The 19,084-nt window shown below is 41.0% G+C and overlaps 1 protein-coding gene across 1 annotated transcript in view; it reads left to right on the top strand.

Moving 5' to 3' along the window:
• Positions 1 to 8,379: 8,379 nt before the first annotated feature.
• Positions 8,380 to 19,084, top strand: part of sgcd (sarcoglycan, delta (dystrophin-associated glycoprotein)) — a 197,528-nt gene continuing 186,823 nt past the window's right edge. Inside the window, exon 1 of the mRNA XM_084730050.1 lies at positions 8,380 to 8,806. Coding sequence (XP_084586176.1) covers positions 8,804 to 8,806 — 3 coding nt within the window. The 5' untranslated portion in view covers positions 8,380 to 8,803. The remainder of the gene's footprint in view (positions 8,807 to 19,084) is intronic.

The following is a 19,084-nucleotide window of genomic DNA, read 5'->3' on the forward strand; positions in this document are numbered from 1 at the left end:
GTTCTGGAAGAAATGTGCCAAGGTCACGTTGGTGTTTGTGCAAGACAAGAGACAGTAGGTGATATGAGGGGGGATACATTCCCTCTTCCATCCCTCTTTCCATCCTGTAGTAGCAGAGAGAGTGCAGTAGTGCTCATAGTGTGAATGACTAATTGATCCTTTATCTGACTGAGGTTTGTGATAGTTGGCATCCATGGCTCTGACCATGGCTCTGAAATAATAGTAGTCTAACTGTGCTGTGCATGGAGAAATCCACGGCGCTGTCCCTGGTGCTGAAGTGGCTGACGCACACTGCAGCCACCCTGCTGTCTGTAGTATTTCTACAATATTTCTAGGATTATTCTGTGTCTGTGCTGCTGGACCTACAGCCTCAGACTGAGCTCCAACCACCTCTGTAACAAAATATTTTAGAGGAGACATAACCACGAATATAGACTTTACTTTACAAGTTAGGGCCATCCCCCCTGTTAAAAATTAACAAATCCTTGACTGACTTCAGATGTAGTTCACCTGACTGGTTTCAAACAGAACTAAATGGTACTTTTACTATTTTCACACCTAACCTCTCCATTCTCGTGGAGAGTGATGAGGTCAAAGCCTTCACACCACCTATCAGTTCTGCACAGCTCTGCATTCACACAAGTTGGCTCGCTGAAATCATTTTACGGTCACAGATCCAGTAATGTTTTATTGCGGGTCTTGGATCCCCCTTTATTTACAAAAAAAATAATCTGTTTAGGATCATGAAATATATGGAGCGAGGAATATGAGGTAATGATTTTCATTCCAAATGGAAAATATGGATTTACTTCTGGAATAAACAACCTGTTTGGCATTGTGCTCAGATAAGATTGAACAGTAAAACTAAAGGCCCCACAAGAGATGTTCCGGATGTTTAGTCAATTTTCACATAACATTTGCATCTGATTATGATAATCACCTCTTCTTCAGTTAAGTGTTGCTCTGTGATCTGGCAACATCTGATCCTTTTGATATCCCAATGAGCGCTGAAGAGAAAATGAGACAAACATGGTGTTTTTGATGAATTTAGGTTCATTGTTTTATCACAAACAATGCCTGAACCGCTTATGGTTGATTTAAAGCAGAAAAAAAGTGTCAGACTGTCACCTGGAGGAGGAGGACACGGATAAACAAGAGAGTGTTCAATTTGATTCTGGTTGGAGTTGGAAATAAATATCCATATTTATTCATGATGACATCTGTGACATAATCCATATTCAACCAAGGTCGCTCGCGCTTGGACTGGCTCTAAAACCCAGTCGCCGGACCAGTCTAGGCTCGTAATTGGCTGTTTTCATACACAGAGTGAAGCCGGCAAGGAACGATCCAGACACTCAGGCTGAGAGGGGCAGGTTGGGGATTTTTCAGCCTTAGGTATGATTCACACAAGAACACAATAAAAACAACAACATTCATTATGTATCACTATGGGAATGCAGTACAGAGACGTACCTGGAGGGACACGCAGACAGATGGAAGAGCTAAAGCTGACAGACGGATGAATGATGGACAAACAAAACAGAGAACGGCTGGCAAGTAATGTCCGACACCTCCTCGCCATCAAAGCTCCCACATACACAATAACAAACATGGCGAGGGGTTGTTCTCTCATCCATACAGACAGGCGCGGATTTACACACAGACAGAAACAAACTGCACAAACACACAGATTGGTTTGTTTGTTATTCAGACGTTTCTCAGGGGCGGCGGTAATCTAATTGGATGACTTAAACATCAAAAAGGCGGAGCCTAAGAAGGACACGGTTTCAGACGTAAGTGACTTCAGACTGAACCATGCCAAGAGACGCAGAGACTGGGGAAAACTGTAGCTGATGGATACAGGAAAAAGACTGTAAATGCTAAATTCTACATGTTGCTGTCTTGGCTCAGTGCCTCTGAATTAAAAATCAGATCATCAGTATTATAAGGATTCATCCTCTGGGGATCAAGAATGTCACGGCAATCCATGGAGAAGTTGTTGAGATACTTGTCTGGACCAAAGTGGGGGACTGACCAACCAACCAGCCAAACAACAAAAATTGGTATCCCTAGATCTCTAAAGTATGATCAGTAAAAAAATTTGAAATCTCACCAACTTAAACTAACTCTTAAACTAAATTAGAGAGATGAGTTATGGTTGCATAAAATACAAACTATGATCCCTTGTTGGCAAGTTGTTACATGCTTAGTACATATTGTCCAGGCTGCAAATTTAAGTTAATGTAACTTTAATTACAACTAAAAGGGAACCAGAAAAATGGCTGTGTATGTCATCTGTGTCTGTGAGCGCGACGTATTTCTTGCTGAACCGCTGTGTCTTGCACGCCGGAGGTGAGCACACAGACAGAGCTGCTACGACCAGCCCTGTCTTTCTGCACTGAGCTTGCAAAAGAGTTTTGAAGAAAAGATGTGACCAGAAATGAGCGTGATTTTTTTCTCCCCTTCTTCGTAGAACATTAGAGGGAGAAGGGAGAGAGTTGGGAAGAGATAAAAGTTTCATGTCTGTAACAGTTCTACAGATATAGCCATTAAAACTATACTTGAGGTGTCATGATCCTGCTATGAACAACAGATCAACAGTTCGTTTCTACTGTCTGTCTGCAAAAAACCATGTATCATATGAAAAAAAAATAGTTGTGACGCCATTTTTCTAGCTAAAGCATGGCTGCAGCGGCTGTGTGTTTACTCTGACCAGTTAATGTGTCTGACAAAATGAAAAGGTAAAGACGGTCATGTGTGGTTCAAGCACAGGACTCGTGTCCTGTGAGAAACCAAACTTATTGAAAGTTTTACAGTAAGTCATGTTACATATTTGACTTGTGTCACATGACTTATGGAGCTTAACACAAAGCATGATCTTTTCCTAAACCTAACCAAGTAACCCCACCAAACTTTTATGTACTCATGGTCTAGTGCTCCCTGTTGCTGGTAGTCTCCTCTCCAGCAGTCTTAAATATTTGGGAAACATTGGCAGTCTCCTTACTCTGTAACAGTATGTATATAAAATATATCACAGACGTGTCTACAGACTGGTGCCAAAATGCAAAAGCACCATTTCCAGCAGTTTTCTGTGAATAAACTAGCAGTCAAACCTGCTAATTATGTTGTAGTAAAAAAAAAACACTGTACAGCCTCACACAGTTAGGATGTAATTTAACTTGTTAAGGAACTGCTCCCACTTTTCTGAGCAGTGCTTCTTTTCCTGTGGATCCGTCTTTGAATTGGTGATGTGTTTACTGAAGGTTTTGCTGAATAACTTCACTGATAAAAGTCCATCTGTTTAAGAGCAACCTGTTGTCGAGTGCTGGATTCATTGTGTTTTCAGACCTGTTTTTTTTTTTTTTTTCTCCTGATGGCTCATAGTGGAGCATGTAAACAGAGCACAATCAATTGGACTAATTACTTGTAAAAAGAACACTGGTCTAACACAGCCACTGTGGGCTTGGTAAACAGGAAGGGAAAACTTTTTCCTGACTGCAGTGACCCAGGGAAGCTAAAAAAAAAAGAAAGGGTCAGTACATCACCAACAAACATTATATGCTCTGCTTGCTGTTGCTTTGGTGCCAGTTATGTTGAAGCCTATGGGAGACACACGGAGAAGCACATTAAAACTCAACATATAAATCTCGTGCAACCTTAGACAGAGAAATGCCTCAAACAGATCTTCAGAGAATAGTAATGATGATTTAAAAGGACAGACAAAGGGAGTCTGATCAGTTTGGTTAGTGAGTCATAAAACTGCTGTTCTTTTTGGTTAAACACAACCATATAACTCTTTAAGGAAAGTCTCTTACCGTAGTAATCCTTTCCTTAACATTGTTAGACGCTTATAACAAGAATCTGAGTCTGTCAGTGGCAAAAAACAAGCACAAGCAAACTAGAAAGCGAGCATCTCCTCTCCTGTAAGCCCCACAGTGCTGTCTGGTGAAGTGGCTGACAGCGCATCATCTGCGCTCTGTTTCTCTCACTCTTCTCTGCTTCCATCACAGTTAGTTTAGTGGTTTGTGGTTATTTAGAGACTTAAGTTTATAAAGTTTACAGCCTGTCAAGTTGTTGCACTGCTTTGTGTACAATAACACAGCTAAAAAAAACACCACATTTCACCTTCTCTTATCAGTTAACCAGCAGTGCGTTGTCACGTGGATTTTTTTTTTCCAATAATCGTGTCCCATATGATACCCCATATTTGTAATTCCACACTGACATATTCTCCCTGTACATTTTTGTAGGCTTCTGTCTGTTTCATCCTGTTACTGTAATGCACACTGACTGACAAAGGGAGAAAACTAAGACTGCTCCACTGGGAGAGTCTCAGTCGAATCTCTGACTTTCTCTGAGTGTAGATGTTAAAACTTTACAGAAGGTAGCCGTGTGTTTTTCTGCTTGGCTTAACATGACTGCCTGGTCAGCCATGTTTTCACTTTGAAAAGGAATTTATTTGACCTCAGAGAATTACACAACTTCGTGAAAGTGAATAAAAGCTGGTTTCTGACTTTCTTTTCTTTTTTTTTAACTTAGATCAAAACTCCACCCACTGACATTTCATTCAAGCAGCGAGCCTTTTTCTCTGCCTCCTTCATCAAGCTCTGCCGTGTAACTCCATCTCCCCAGCATCTCCTCCATCTTCTTTTAAACTCTTGTTTAAAAATCTGTCTGAGTATGAGATCTTCTGCCTTGCCTCCCCTGTGTATTTGCCGGCACTACATCTTCATTATGAGACGGGGCTGCGCTGTGTTCCTCCTCTCTTTACCACGGGCCTATTAGGGATTTTCCCTTTTATTTATTGATTAATACATCATCAAGTGGAGCTCCAGCCGCAGCCAAGGGAACAACAGCGAGGTTCCCACTGGTGTCTGCAGCCTCCGTCCCGGCTGCCCACTTAAGATTCAGGACTTGCTTCGCCTCTTAGACAATGATTGCTATTATTCTTTTTTTTCTTCAAGGCTACGCTGCAACTGAGAGAGCAGCTGTATGTTCATTGCGGCTTATGTAAGAGTTAAAGGGAAAAACAAAACCTCTGAATTGTTGAAATTACCAGGCTTAAAAATTGTCGGTGAGTTTAGGGCATGGACATATCTGAAGCTTAACCCTTTTTTATGGGCATATAAAAGGATTTTTAACCTCTTTTAATAATAAAGCACCTTGCTTTTTCTTATCAAAGGCGCAGCACTGTGAAACTGCTGGATATAACATCAAAGCATGAAGTATTCCCCTAACCTACAAAATCAGTCTCACCACAAACAAGCAGGCAGGGAGAATGGGATCAGTGTGGCTGCAGAGAGAGGGTGGAAGGGAGGAGAAGAGAGGAGGCAAGAGGGGAGAGCAGAGAAAAGAAAGTGGAGCTTTGTAGGAGAAGCTTTGTGAGGCTTTTTCCTCCCTCGCTGTCAGGCCACAGAACATTAAAGTGGAGGAGAGGAATTTGCATTCTCTAAATCGCTCCCTCTTTCGCTCTCTGTCCTGAGCTCACATGCTGACTGTCACGCACATGCACTCGCACATGCATGCCCTCTCCTTCAAGCATTCTCTGAAGCTTTATTGCCATATTTCCATCAAAAACGTGTGGCTAAAAAAAGAGTGACAGCAAAATGTATACAACCCCAATTCCAAAAAAGTAGTGATGCTGTGTAAAATGTAATTGCAACCTTTATTCGACTGAATTGAGTACAAAGAAGTTCAAACGGATGAAGTTCATTTTCTTTTTGTAAATATACACACAAACAGTCGGGACAGGGGCATGTTTACCACTGTGTTACATCACATTTTCTTTTGACAACACCCAGTGAGCCTTTGGGAACTGAAGTTTTGAAAATGTCAAAGTTTTGAAAGTGAAATTCTTTCTTACTTTTGCTTGATACACGACTGCAGGTGTTTAACAGTCCAGGATCATATTTTTTATCAGAACGTGTCTTGGCTTTGTCTTGCTGAAATATGCAGGGACGAGAAAGACTTATTCACAAAAACAATCTCAAACATGGAATCATCAGTCCGCAGCACTTTTCCGTTTTTCCATTTTGTGTCAGTCCATCTCAGATGATTTGGGGTCCCAGAGAAGTCGGCACCGTTTCTGGATTCCTTGCAGTTGCGTGCTGAGAAACATTCTCAAACTGTTGGACTGTTTGCCACGCTGTTTTTCCATTCTTGTGAATGACTGAGCCTTACAAGGATGCCCCTTTAATTTCCAGTCATGATGCTAATGTCCCCAATTAACCTGTCCACCTGTCCGTCTTGTTTGAGCGAACCACAACTTTCCCAGTATTTTGTTCGCCCTGTCGCTGCCTTTTTGGAATGTGTTGCAGCCATCAAATTCACAAAAACAATAGTTCATCAGTTTGAACATGTCTAAATATCTTGTCTTTGTACTGTATTGGCAAATCATTGCATTCTGTTTTTCATTTTATTCATATGAATACCATGCAACACCACCAGAAACTACAGCCACTAAGATAAAGATAGTTTTCACAAAAACTTTCCACTTCATGGCAGGAGGATTATACACAGTACAATGCAACTAAGTGCATTTTGCAAGAATAATGAAACATTAATTGCTTTACTTCCACTCAATACCAGTACCCTCAGCTTTGTGGCCTAAAAGGCTTTCAACAAGGCTCACAAAAGTACTTCTCAGCACTACATTAAAAAGCATACTTTGTATGTTTAATGGCTATCGCTCAAACATTTTTTCCTCACAGCTGTTAGATGCGAGTAAAAGCACGAAAATGCACAATGCTATAGACTTAAAGTTGAGTCTGATTTAATTCAGACAAATGCAAATTTGAAACTTGACTTCCTTGAGACTTAAAGATTGCACTTGAAAGTTGAAAGAAAGCAAGTAATAAGACTTTCTACTTACTGCAGTGAGCCAGTGGAAATGTAGGCCACAAGGAGGAGCGTAGCTAATAAAATCATCCAGCAGGTCTGTGTTTTCTGCTGGAGTGGACATGTCTGATTAGCTTAAAGCTAAAGTTGAGTCACCAAGTTTTCACACCTTAGCAAAAAAAAAAACTCCTTACAAAATGAGGCGTAGGACCAAAATTTAAATACAAAAGCATTTCCTGCCTCCTCTACAGTATGTATATCATGAGGTTGCACACATTACTTTGCCATAAAGAACAGACACAAGGTTCAAACTAAACATCTTCAATCTTTTTTAAGAAAAGATGACAAATTCTTACGATAAGCACATCTGCAAGTGCAAACTTTACAGTCAGTATTATTGCTTGTTCTTCTGAAGCATCGAGTTAAACATACTTTTTTTTAAAGGTAAAATATGCAGGATTGTTTAAATGCATGATTCAAACCCCTCCTCCATGGCTCAACGAATAAGAGTTAGAGAAAGAAAATATAAATAAAAACATTATTTTCTGATTGTTACATGGCGTTCACATTGTAAAGCACAATAATTACGCTCACAGCCCCGCACAATGCCTGATTTTGTGTGAATACAACTGAAATGAAACTTCATCCTGTCGCTACAGGTGCACGAGAAAAAGCAGAAATGTCCCAGACACCATGAAATATAAGAAAACAAGAAAATGCAGGCAGATGGAAAAGACAGACTTCCCCACACACTGGGGTCATAAGTGATGATTTAGTAGGATTATTTACTTGAATTTCTATTTATTTATTTTTTTTAAGGATTTTTTTTGGATGTGAGTAGGAGTTGCCTATAATTAGATACATGATATGTGTGTATTTATGTTTCCATAGCCACACCTTAGTCTGAGACAACTGTGTCGATGTTACAGTTGCATCACTTATTAAGTCACTGTCTCAGAGTGCACATGTATAGGTTAAATCAGAGTGTGGGTTGGGTTGTAAAGCATTCATTCCACCAAGACCAAATGCCATGTTTTGCAGTGTTAACAAAAGTGGAACAAAATTCAGGTGTTTCCCCCGTGACGTAATGGGTTCTCCCTTGGCTCATGCCCTTTCCACCAAGTTTCATTGTCAAGGACTTGAAACTCTTGGGACTGACTTGTGACTTGAGTGCAGAGACTTGAGACTTATTTGTGATGAAATATAATTTCATATATATAATTCAAATTGATGATATAATCAGAAAGAAGTCTTTTACAGCCATTATTCTGTCTAGTCAGTGATAGTGTTGACAGTATCCTGGCAGCTGATACACACAGAAGGTCCTGGTGTTGCTGTATGTAATACTTTGAGCTTCACATACTGCACATATAGGCAAACGCCCCCATATATTTCCTCATAAAAAAAAATGTAGGGGCAGGGCTTAGAGTGCTGGAGAAGGAGGGGTCGTCATGACAACACAACACTCTCAGACAAGTCCCGCCTCTTCAAACTTCAAACCAGAGGCCCACATGTGTCTCTGGTTCTAAATCTGGCAAGAGGGCAGGGCTGCAACTCAGAGAGACAGAGGGCCGGAGAAATAAGACTCTCCACGGTAGAGCAGCAAAAAAAGAAAAGGAGAAAAAAAAAAGAAAGAGGGAGACTGCCGGGTCACGGGAGTCCACCAAGCATCCAGGAAACAGCTCACAGCTCAGGGACTCGGCCAGAGGAGGCGGGGAGCAGTTTGTTATTGGAAAAGCTGACAAGAGAGCAAGGCAGCGGGGAGGGGAGAGAAAGAGAGAGGTGGCTGCCTGACTTTGACTTGGTCAGTGAAGGCCTCATGCAGCTTCTTACCAGCAACTCAATCCCATTTTTATCTGCCTGACACACCTCGACTTTGAACAGAGCTCACCGGGAGCCCAGGACTGAGGAAAAGAGGGGGAGTAAAGAGAGGGATACAGAGGAAACAGGAAGGAAAAGAGAAACCATGGTAAGTTTGGGTTTCACTGCCGTGTTTGGACTGCTCATTAAGTGTGGTTGTTGGTGTGGCGGTGGTGGGCGGGGAGGTGGGCTGAGCTTTGAGTGCTGCTACTTTATTCCTCCAAAAAGTGGACCAAATTAAAGCTGCAGTTCTTCCATGTTAGTTTGCTGGTAGAAATATCTTCTTTTTTTTTTCTTTTTTTTTTTTTTTTTTAATTTCCTCACTTTGTGCTCGCCGGCCCGGGAAAAAAAAAAACATTATAACAACTTTACGAATGCAGAGCCCCTGAGACCAAAGCAGTTAAATTAATTTATTTGTTGTGAACCAAGAAGTTTCGGAAGAAATGAAGCTCGGGAACATTCTTTTCTTTTTCTTTCAGAAATGAAATTGCAAGAACAGTGATTTCCAAGGCTGTTTGCTCCAAATCCCAACCCCTTGCTACAATCTTTGTGTATAGAGCGGGGAGCAGAAGGGTGGGTGGGTGGGCCAGCCGCCCTACTTCCCCATATCAGTCCCGGCAACACATTTGGTTTCAATTACTTTGTCCCTCTTGGGAACAAGCTGCTATAAATAAGTAACAAGAAGCTGAGTGTGGACAGACTGCAGCCTACTGTCAGGGTCCGACTGTAGAGGAGGAGGAGGAGGAGGAGGAGGAGGCGCATGCCTCAACATTGACTCTGATTCTTTTCTGGGTGGGTGGATGGGTTAGTGGCTGGCTCAGTTGTGGTGAAGGGACGTGTTTGTTTGGGAGAAGAGGTCTTGTTCAGCGCCAGTCCCAGTGGATAAAAGTTCAGAGGCCAAAAGCTTAATGGCAATGCGACGTCTGTCCGCCTGCTGCTGTATTATCAAGACTTGGCTCCCCAAAGAACGGACCCGACTTGAGACTTGAAAGCAAAAACATTTAAAGTTTTCAGTGTCACAGTAGTCAAGTTCAAGTTGAGTCTCGACTCTTGATTTTTGTGATTTAGAGCAATAGTTTTGATTTTTTTGAAGTGGGGTTGTATGAGGTACTTAGAGTTTTACCTAAAGTAGATGGAGAAGCAGCAGGGACACTGTGTAGGAAGCTAAGTAATGTGTGACTGTGGACAAGGTTAGCAGCAAAATATATTTTAGCCACCTATAAAAATCAACATCAGTTGAAGTGCGCACTATATTTAGAATATTGTCACTGCTTTCCCTTGCTGTGAGGCAGCAAAAGCATGCATTGTGCCTGCAGTTTACTATTTTGCACCGTCAGTTGAAATTTAAATAATAGATTCCAAATGCAAGGTCACCCCTCCGTGGCGTCAGCAGCTATTCATGTCATCTGAAGGTGAATATAGATCAGCAGGTGTTGTGATTATTAAATAGTCCCCCAGATAGTCACATTACTGTTCTCATAGCTCTGAAACAGCTGTGCCAATCACAGTTAAATTTGATAACGGCAGCTCAGCAAACAGAAACAGAAAGTTCAGGAAATGTGTGGATGGTTCAGAGCATCATGAACACACGTCACCTCAGGCACGTCACCTCCTCGAGTTATAACCGACCAATCTGATGTGTGTAGAGGTCCCTATGGTTATACTGTAGCAGGCTGGTGTTGTTTCTAGGTGACTTAATGAAGGTAAAGCCGGTGAGTGGGCATGTTTAACAGCACTGCACTCTGTCGCTGCACTTCTCAGAGCCTGAGCATTTATTGATATATGATTGGTGCCATTTGGACTCATCAAGCAATCAGTTGCTGAAAAGGACTGATGCACTGTATTCATTTAAGACTGCTTTCAAGGCTGCCAGTTGTGTTCCACCATAATTTGTTCATCAGGGACCATAACTGTAACACTGCTGTTGCTGGTTGCACTGTAGATATTAGCGGACCCCCACTAATTTCAGTCATTTTGTTGTGGAACTGGGCCTGTTGCTGTCAAACTACCCATTTTGAAGAGAAACTGCTGTTCTATAAGCCACATATCACTCTCTCCTTGCTTGTCTGCTGCTGCCTCAATCGATGGGTTTGTTTGTGTTTGTGTGACTTAAGTGATTTAAAGGTTTAGTTCAGATTCAACAAAGTCATGCAATAACACAAATAAACTAACCAACTGAGGCAGGGGTAGACTAGCACTACCTTTGTTCTACAAGATAAAATTACTTTTTATCCTGAGGGAAAGTGGTTGCTTTAGAGAGAGTGATATTTTACAAACATTAGGTTGAATCCTTATGGCTTCAAACTTTTCTTTTATGTTGTCACTGTGGCTGTAGGCAACTTGGATCCACAACAGATTCCAGCAGTGACCAGTTTGCATAAGTCACTGTACATCCATTTGATCAGTATGATCAGTGGTTACCAAAATATGGCTTCATGAGCTGCTTCAGAATACATTAGAGCACCCACCTCCTGCTCTAACAGCTTTAAAAACATGATCTAGAGTTCAGTAACTTTTTAAAACTGCAGTAGTTGGAACTTGTTTATATCCAGACAGAAAACCAATGAGCGAAGCTTTTACCAGTGGACTTTTCAAACTCAAAATTGCTGCCTCAGGTTTATCAAAGGTCTCATTATGCCAATTTTGTTTGACAAGATTTTCTGCAGATCTGTGTGAGCGTGACGAGACAGAAGTCTGGCTACGGTTGATTGCCCTTATTGAGATGCAACAGATTTGCCCTTTCTGCTGAGGATGGTCGCAAACAAATCAGAACTTCAGACTGCATTCTAACCAGCAGGGGCTGAGCGCTCTGCTCATGCTAAGCTGAGCATTTGGGTGAAACACAAACTCAAACTAGTGGTAAACATCTGTGCGCTGTGTAACGGAAGCTCATTTACGGGGTCTGCGGGATTTCTGGTAATTGGAGTTTGGCTGTAAAAAAGGGACTTCTTCCATTTGGAGCTCTCATAAAATGCACTGTTGCATCATAATATTACCTTCAACAGCTTACCAACATCAGCACTAAGAGAGGGTGTTTCCATGGGTTCGTGACAAATTTTTAAGACTACTACAGTGATTTCTAACCACTATCTTGGGACACCCAAAGCAGTCGCAGGCTAAATATGAGGGGTCATGAAAGAAGACGAAAACAAAAAGAATTGCCCTGCATAATTATATATCTTTATCGTTGTGTAGGCTGGTGTATTTTGTGTTGTAGATGCGGTAACAATAGCCAAGTTACCTTTGTCGTCGCAGTCAGTTGACCTTCGTCATCATGGAAAATGCTGTGAAATGGTTGCAGTTTGGTTAGGTTTAGTCCACAAAATGATGGAGTTATGAAAAGATTGTGGTTCGGGTAGAAATCAGTGTGCTTAGTTTTGTACGTAAAGTTATGTGTGCGGCGTAAAGTCAATCATGTTCACTAAATGTCAGTGCTGACTTTTGGTTTTTATGTTACTGTGGACTTCTGGGGTGAACATCCAGTCTTTATTTGACACCATCCCGTCCTCCTCCATATACGGACTCTGTCGCTCTTTATAGCAATAACCTGCCAGTTTCTATTTGAATTTCTCTGTGCCGTTTGTGTGTAAAATGTCACATCATCTCTGCAAAGTACAGACTGAATGGCCTGAAGGCACTGTAAAACACATGAAATGATTTAAGACATTGGCTTATTATACATCCATTGTTTGGCGAGATTAGTTGAGGGGTGGTTTATAATGGATTATTCAAATGTTGCAGGTTAATATATATCTTGAAGTGTTTTTTTGTGTAATATTTGCATGAAACATGATGGTGAAGCAGTGACTTCCAGCTTCATGCTTGAACAACCCCTCGAGGACCAAGGACAAGTTTCCCTTTTCTGGAAATAAAGATCAAGGAAAGATGAAGGAAGTTATCAGCAGCTACTGTGTCTTACCGACAGCCTGCAGCCGTCTTGAGTCTCTGCACTTGTTTATACATTGATTACCTTTGTCTCGAGTAGCCTCTGCCACCCAGAGACTCCTGAGTCCACTCCCTCCCACTGTGACTCTGACATGTAACAGAGCCCACCTGCTTCAGGACACACAGCAGCTGTTGCTCCACACACACCGCAGTTATATTAGGAACAGAGTCAGAGCTCCAAATAGCCCCCCCCCAACCTTCCGGCCCCCAGCCCCGACTCTCTGTCTCTGTCTCTTGAGGGGGTTTTACTGTCTGCCTGCATGTAGCTTCCAACAGTCGACTCTTACCTCATAGCACAGACTGTCAAACCCACACTCACACAAATATCTTATCAACATATTTACACGCAGTGTTTTTGCTAACTGTTGAAATACACAGAGAGATTAACATTGCAGGACTGCCTTCCTGCACATTTGTACTGAAATGGTAAATCAAATCCAAATAACTGCACCATATGTAATTAGGGCTGATTTTTTTTTTCCTGAAGAAGAGGCTAATAACCACTTTACAGTAAACAGAATGGAGAGAAAGTTCAGATAAGTTGCTGATTCTACCCAAAATAATTAAACTACAGTGCATCTGTGCCACAGATACATATTTTTTAAATCTAGGGGAGGAAATGTTGGTCGGTTGGTTGGCTCAACTGTTTCAGAGCAATGAGACCAGTCATGTGACTGATGAGAGTGTATGTATTAATGGCCACGCCCTCTGATCTATATTCACCTTCACCCAGCCTGTTTGAACTTTGTAAATAGCCGGTGTGCTTGAAGATATCTGACTTGCACTTGTTGTTAAAATAGGGCCCTTGGTCTTTTTTAATATTAAAAATAAATTGCTGAATTGTTTTTTGTATATACTTTACATAAACCCTCAAAATAATGAGCTTTAAGCATATTATTAATGCTGCATTAAGGTCATTAATTTTACATATGCAGGCAACAGTTGTGACAACTCCAAGCAACATTTTAACTTTAATGTTGGTTTTAAATATCGGTTCATGTCAGGACGTTGTTTCTGCTCCACGTCTGTAACCCTGGCAGTGTTTCCGCCCACTGAGCTACATTCCAGCACAAGTGCTTCAAAAGTCAAGAGAGTCTCTCCCAGCCACCGCTGAGTGCTGTCTGCTGTTTGCTGTTAGTGTCTGGAGGTTTCATCCTTTCCAACACATCTTTGCCGCAGCAGTTTGGCACATTAGAACCACACTTCAGAAGATGACTCTTTTTCTCGTCTGATCAACATTTAGCATCTAACCAGCAGCTCTGCAATGAGGTTTCTTCTGCTCCACTGAAGAGGAGGGAGGCAGAATCTCAGTCTGTGTGGTTATTATTTCACAACTTGTTAAATGTTACAAAAAATATATCAAGAAGGACAGAGAAAAGTTGAAGAATTCAGGAACATAAGGGAAGAGAAAAAAGAGGAAGAAGGAGGTAGCACGGGGAAAAAACTAAAGTTGGTGAATTGAAAGAATTAATCTGTGGGCTTTTAGCATCAGTAGTTAAACAACACAACCAAGCAACATGTTGCAAAATTGAATCTTTTGTTAAGGGCATTTCAGCCTGTAGAATCATGTAAAACACAGCAGCTGTGTTGCGTAGTGTAGATGTACCACGGAGGCATGATTCATGAAGAATTAATATGGCACCTCTTTGAGCTTAATGTGATGAAATTGCTGCTTTTCTGAGGAATAAGAAAGTGGTGTATCTTTGACGCACATTGCGTGGGCTTACACAGAAATAGTTGAATGAAGCGAGTGTTTGCTGCTGGTATTATACCCCTCAGTCACAGCGAACAGCACGGACCACAAATAACCAGTAACCCGTCATTTATTTTCACCACCAGTCCACATGTTCAGACGTGGTGAATCTTTTACCTTGCAGTTCTCATACATGTGCTTGCTTGAATTAGACATGTAATCACCGGTATTTTTGTTCAAATGACTACCTTCACTTATAACTCAGTATTGCCACCTTGTACTGTGTGTAGGTGCACATGTGGTTATTGTAAGTCTGAGGCCAGAGAGGCTCAAAAAGTCACAAGCAAAAATGTGAAACTGCTTTCTGACGCACAATATTTGGTTTAGTTCAGAAACTTGCTGGATAAGAGCTTAGATCCTCAATTCTCTATTCATGAATGATCTCTACAGAGTCTAGCTGGTATTAGAGGTAGATCTTTGTTCACTTTTTGCATGTTGTTCATGTTCTTCTGCAGGCTGCTGGCTGAGTGTACTTGGTCCTTTTAATGAGTATTAAATGTAACACACGTACAGTTTGTTCACTTTGTTCAACTTGATCATGATCACAGATGCCAGATCTTGTTTCATAGGACAAGAGCAACACAGGACAAGAGCGATAGAAGCACACAGGACGATGCAAAGTTAAAAGGACACACTCAAATAGTGGACAATACCATACAAAATTAAAAGGGCATAGCTAAACACAAAGGGTAATGTTAAAAGAAAAGTCACAATGAGTTGTAGTTGTCTGTGCCTAATAGTGCAACATTAGTACAGTAAAGTGTGCTGGAAAAAATGAGTACTTATGCCTGTGTTTTAATCCAGGGTACGTTAAAACGGGTACATGAGGGAGGAGTTGGGAACTCTGCATGTGATCAGCATCGAGGGCTATGACCTGGGATTTCTTCCGTCGAATGGTTTGGGCAGACCAGCCTGTCTGACTTTGTGTTGAATTTGCTTCTGCAAAGCCAAAACATACCACGCCTGTCCTCAGAGAGTACATCTGAGTATAAAATAAGACCCCATGTGATCAAGAACAACGTTGAGAGGCTGCCTATACACATCACTATGTTTAGCAGGACTTAAACTTTCCGCAAACCATAAAACCACCCAGAGTCTGGAAGATTGTGAAGAATGACTCATCAGACCTTTTCATTTTGGTGCAACTGAGAACTGCACTGAGTAAAAAAACTGAGTAAAAAAAAAAAAACAAGTCTCTGAATGGCAGCATTTCCACACAGTCCAGCAGTATGAAACTGATTTACTGCTTTGCAAAACGGGGTCATACGCTTTCTTCTGGAACTCCACATTGATGTGTCAAAGCACACTGAACAAAAAAAAAAAAGATTTTAAAATTCTGCGAGCGCTCAACCAGTCAGAAATATTCAGTGCTGCACGCCCCACCCCAGAAGTTCATGTACTTTTTGAAAAGTTCCTCCCAAGCAGGGACTTTCTGGGGGTAAAATAATGGCCCTGGAATTAAAGTTAGACACTGGTCCCTGTGGTGGAAATGCAGAGTTCCTCCAAAAATTCCTGTGGTAGAAACAGTTTAATTAACACGTATCTCATCTGTTTCATCCGTACAATAATATATGTTTGTGTGGGTTTAACCACCAGACTGTTCTAAGTGTATTTCCAATACTGTCGAGCTATTCCTTTAAAGTTTAACAAACATGATAAAAGCATTTCCGACACATGCATTATATGCCGTCCTCTCCCTTTCTGTCTTTGCCGGCGTGAGTTACTGCAACAAATCTCAGCTCACATCACCCCATGGTCATGGTGGCATGTTCATCCTCATGCAAATGCTGGTTAAACATAATGCAAACAACATAGAAATCTGCTCCTGCAAACAAACATCACTCTGCAGAGCCACTTGTGTTCAAAAGTCCCCAGATTAAACTTTTAGCGTCCTCTCCTAATGAGCTTTGTGACTGCAGTTCTTCACTATAGCGTTTTTTGTTTTTTTTGTCTGTTTTAAAACACATATTCGTAACTGCTTTAAATTTGAGTCATAATGGCTGCTATTGGGATTTATTTTACTGATAGTCTTCTTTCACGCCGTGTTTCTGTTATTTTCTCCACCCTCCTGCAGACAGATGGATAGATAGGAGCAGCGGGGGGGGGGTGGAGGGAGGGGTGCTGATGAGCCCGAGAGGAGGGGGGAGGTGAAAAGAGGGAGAAAAGTGAGGCAGGAGAGGAGAGGGGGATTTGCTGAGTGAGTGATAATTTGAGGATTAGAGTTTGGAGCAGGAATCGAGCTGCGCCGAGCCAGCCTCTTCCCACATCCGCTTGGCATGGCGCTGCAAAGTCATTTCCATGGAAATTATGACCCCACCCCCGTTGTTTGTGGCTATTTTGCTGCAGGGTAAATAGCGCCTAAACCCTCGAACAACAGAATCAGAGATGCTGAAATTATATCCGTGATATATCTGTGTTTGCCCAGCTCCCACTGTGTGATTTTTTTTTTTTTTGACTCGCCATTTAATGAGCAGCGTCTGTAAAAGCGCCCGGACACCCGGGGCCCGATCCATTACAGTCTTCTTAGTATTTATTTTCTTTTAAAGCGATGCGGCCATCAGGCGGGTCAATTAAGAGGGAGAGTTCTTATTTACTGACGGCCTCGCAGAGCCTGCTGTCTTTTCACATCATTACAGCTTCCTCAGACCTCGGTCAAACTGAGACAGACATAATTAGCCTCCACCGGTCAATCAGGGTATCTGGTTATAAACGTATGAATGCCTGAAAAAATAATTCAAACAGGAATGAGTCAATACTGAAAGTTTTTACTTTTTCTCAGTTACCTTTTCCAGTTCAAACTAATGCAGACTTTCAGGTGTTTTAATGTATAAGGCTGTATAATTCCTTTTTCTTATCTTGCTGATTGTGCACAGTGTGAGCTCTGTGATTGCAAGCACAAATTTGAAACTTTAAAATCATGATATCTAACAGAAAAGCAAAACAAAACTGAATTAAATTCAAATCTCTCTAAACAATACCCCATCAGCCTCTCCAATCATCGTAATCGAGGGCAACAGTTTGTTAAAACTGCAAAGATTTAATGTCTGCAAACGACTCCTTGTCTACTGTTTTTACTCTCGCGGCAGAATTGTTGTCCGTGAGACAAATAACACCGTCTGAAAAGATCTAATTGGTTGCTGACACCCAGATGAATGTGTGCTTGATGTAAATGGGGCTTGTTCTGCTGGGTTCAATCTGCTAATTGATGGTGTTGCTCTCATTGTGAACACGAAGTCGGAGTTTGGGTCCAAGCGGGTGCAGCTTGATTTATTAATCAGTTTGGTTTTGTTCAGGATTCAACAAGTAGGGTGCTTTAAAAAAACATTTCCTCTTTGTTTTTTGTGACCAAAACATTGAGAGTTAAAGATATACTCTCAATACAGAAACTTCTATATTAATTGCAGCCTTTAGAAAATACACACCAGGCGCTGATTAGGTGATTTGCATTTTAATGAATCAAGGGCTAAATTTAGCTGAAGAGTTCCTCCAGAACTGCAGTTAAGTTCACATTTGGATGGATTGTCATTAGACATTGTCATGCTTGCAACTTCAATTTGTGAAGTACTTTGGTTCATGACTAAAGACTTGATTGTTCCCATCATTTTGTAGTCCATGTGTGCTGCTAATAAGCAAACGATAGCATGCTAACATCCTAAACTGGAGATAAGTTAGCATTTAGCTCAAAGCGCCACTGTACATAGCCTCACAGAGCTGCTAGCATGGCTGAAGACTACAGATAGTTAACTAGTGGCCAATGGGCATATTTGGCTAGTAACTGATTACATGTAACTAGGATGATGTAATCTGATTACTAAAAATTAAAAAGTCACTATAATCAGTCCAGATTACTTTTAAAAAACATTGGCAGGGATTTCTTGATTTACATTTTTAATTACATCTTTAAGCTATGTCAATTTTTAAATTATGAAACTTTTTTTTTTAAGATAACCAATGCTTTATTAACTTATAAAGAGCACATCTGACTTACAGAGTTTTAGAGAGCTGCTCCACAAACTGAACTCTATGCAAAGTACATTTTAGCTGCATTGAAAATGTTGTGAGATGTTTAAAAAAAAAAAAAAAAAAGAAAGTATGCATGGGAGTCACATTTTTGTGGCTGTGTCCGTTTTTTTAGTATAATTATTGAGGTATTTTGGAATCCTTTGGAATGTGTTACTGATTAAAAACATTCCCATGTTGTTTGATTTTATTAACTTGGTACTTTTCAAAGTATCTGAACGACCCTGCCCATGAGCCACATCTGTTCCACCAAAGCTTCCCCTGAGCCTCAGAATGGTCACTGTTGAAAGTATTGCAATATTATTATACTTGCAGTGTTACAAACTGGGCGTCTATGGTGAAATTCTTGGAAAAAAAATCTGCATGAAGTTACTGCTAATGCAAACCAAGCATCTCTAACTGCTGCAGCTTCACATTGAAAACATTTATCTGGCACAGTATGAGCTTTGCAGTGTTTCTAGTTAAGTATCTAGTTATCATTATGGACTATGGTTTGTTCATAATGATCAAAGTTTATAAAAATAGCATTAATTTTGTAAGAAACCGAAAATATCAAACAGTAATAGGTATAATAGGCCTAAATAAAGTCCGGCCCCTGCAGTGAATAAATATTCTGGCCCTTGGACAAATATAGTTAAAAGCCCCTGTAGACTTTTAGTCTTGTTAGAG

This window comes from Lutjanus erythropterus, chromosome 11 (assembly GCF_056507025.1).
Source record: "Lutjanus erythropterus isolate fLutEry1 chromosome 11, fLutEry1.hap2, whole genome shotgun sequence".
Lineage (NCBI taxonomy): Eukaryota > Metazoa > Chordata > Actinopteri > Lutjaniformes > Lutjanidae > Lutjanus > Lutjanus erythropterus.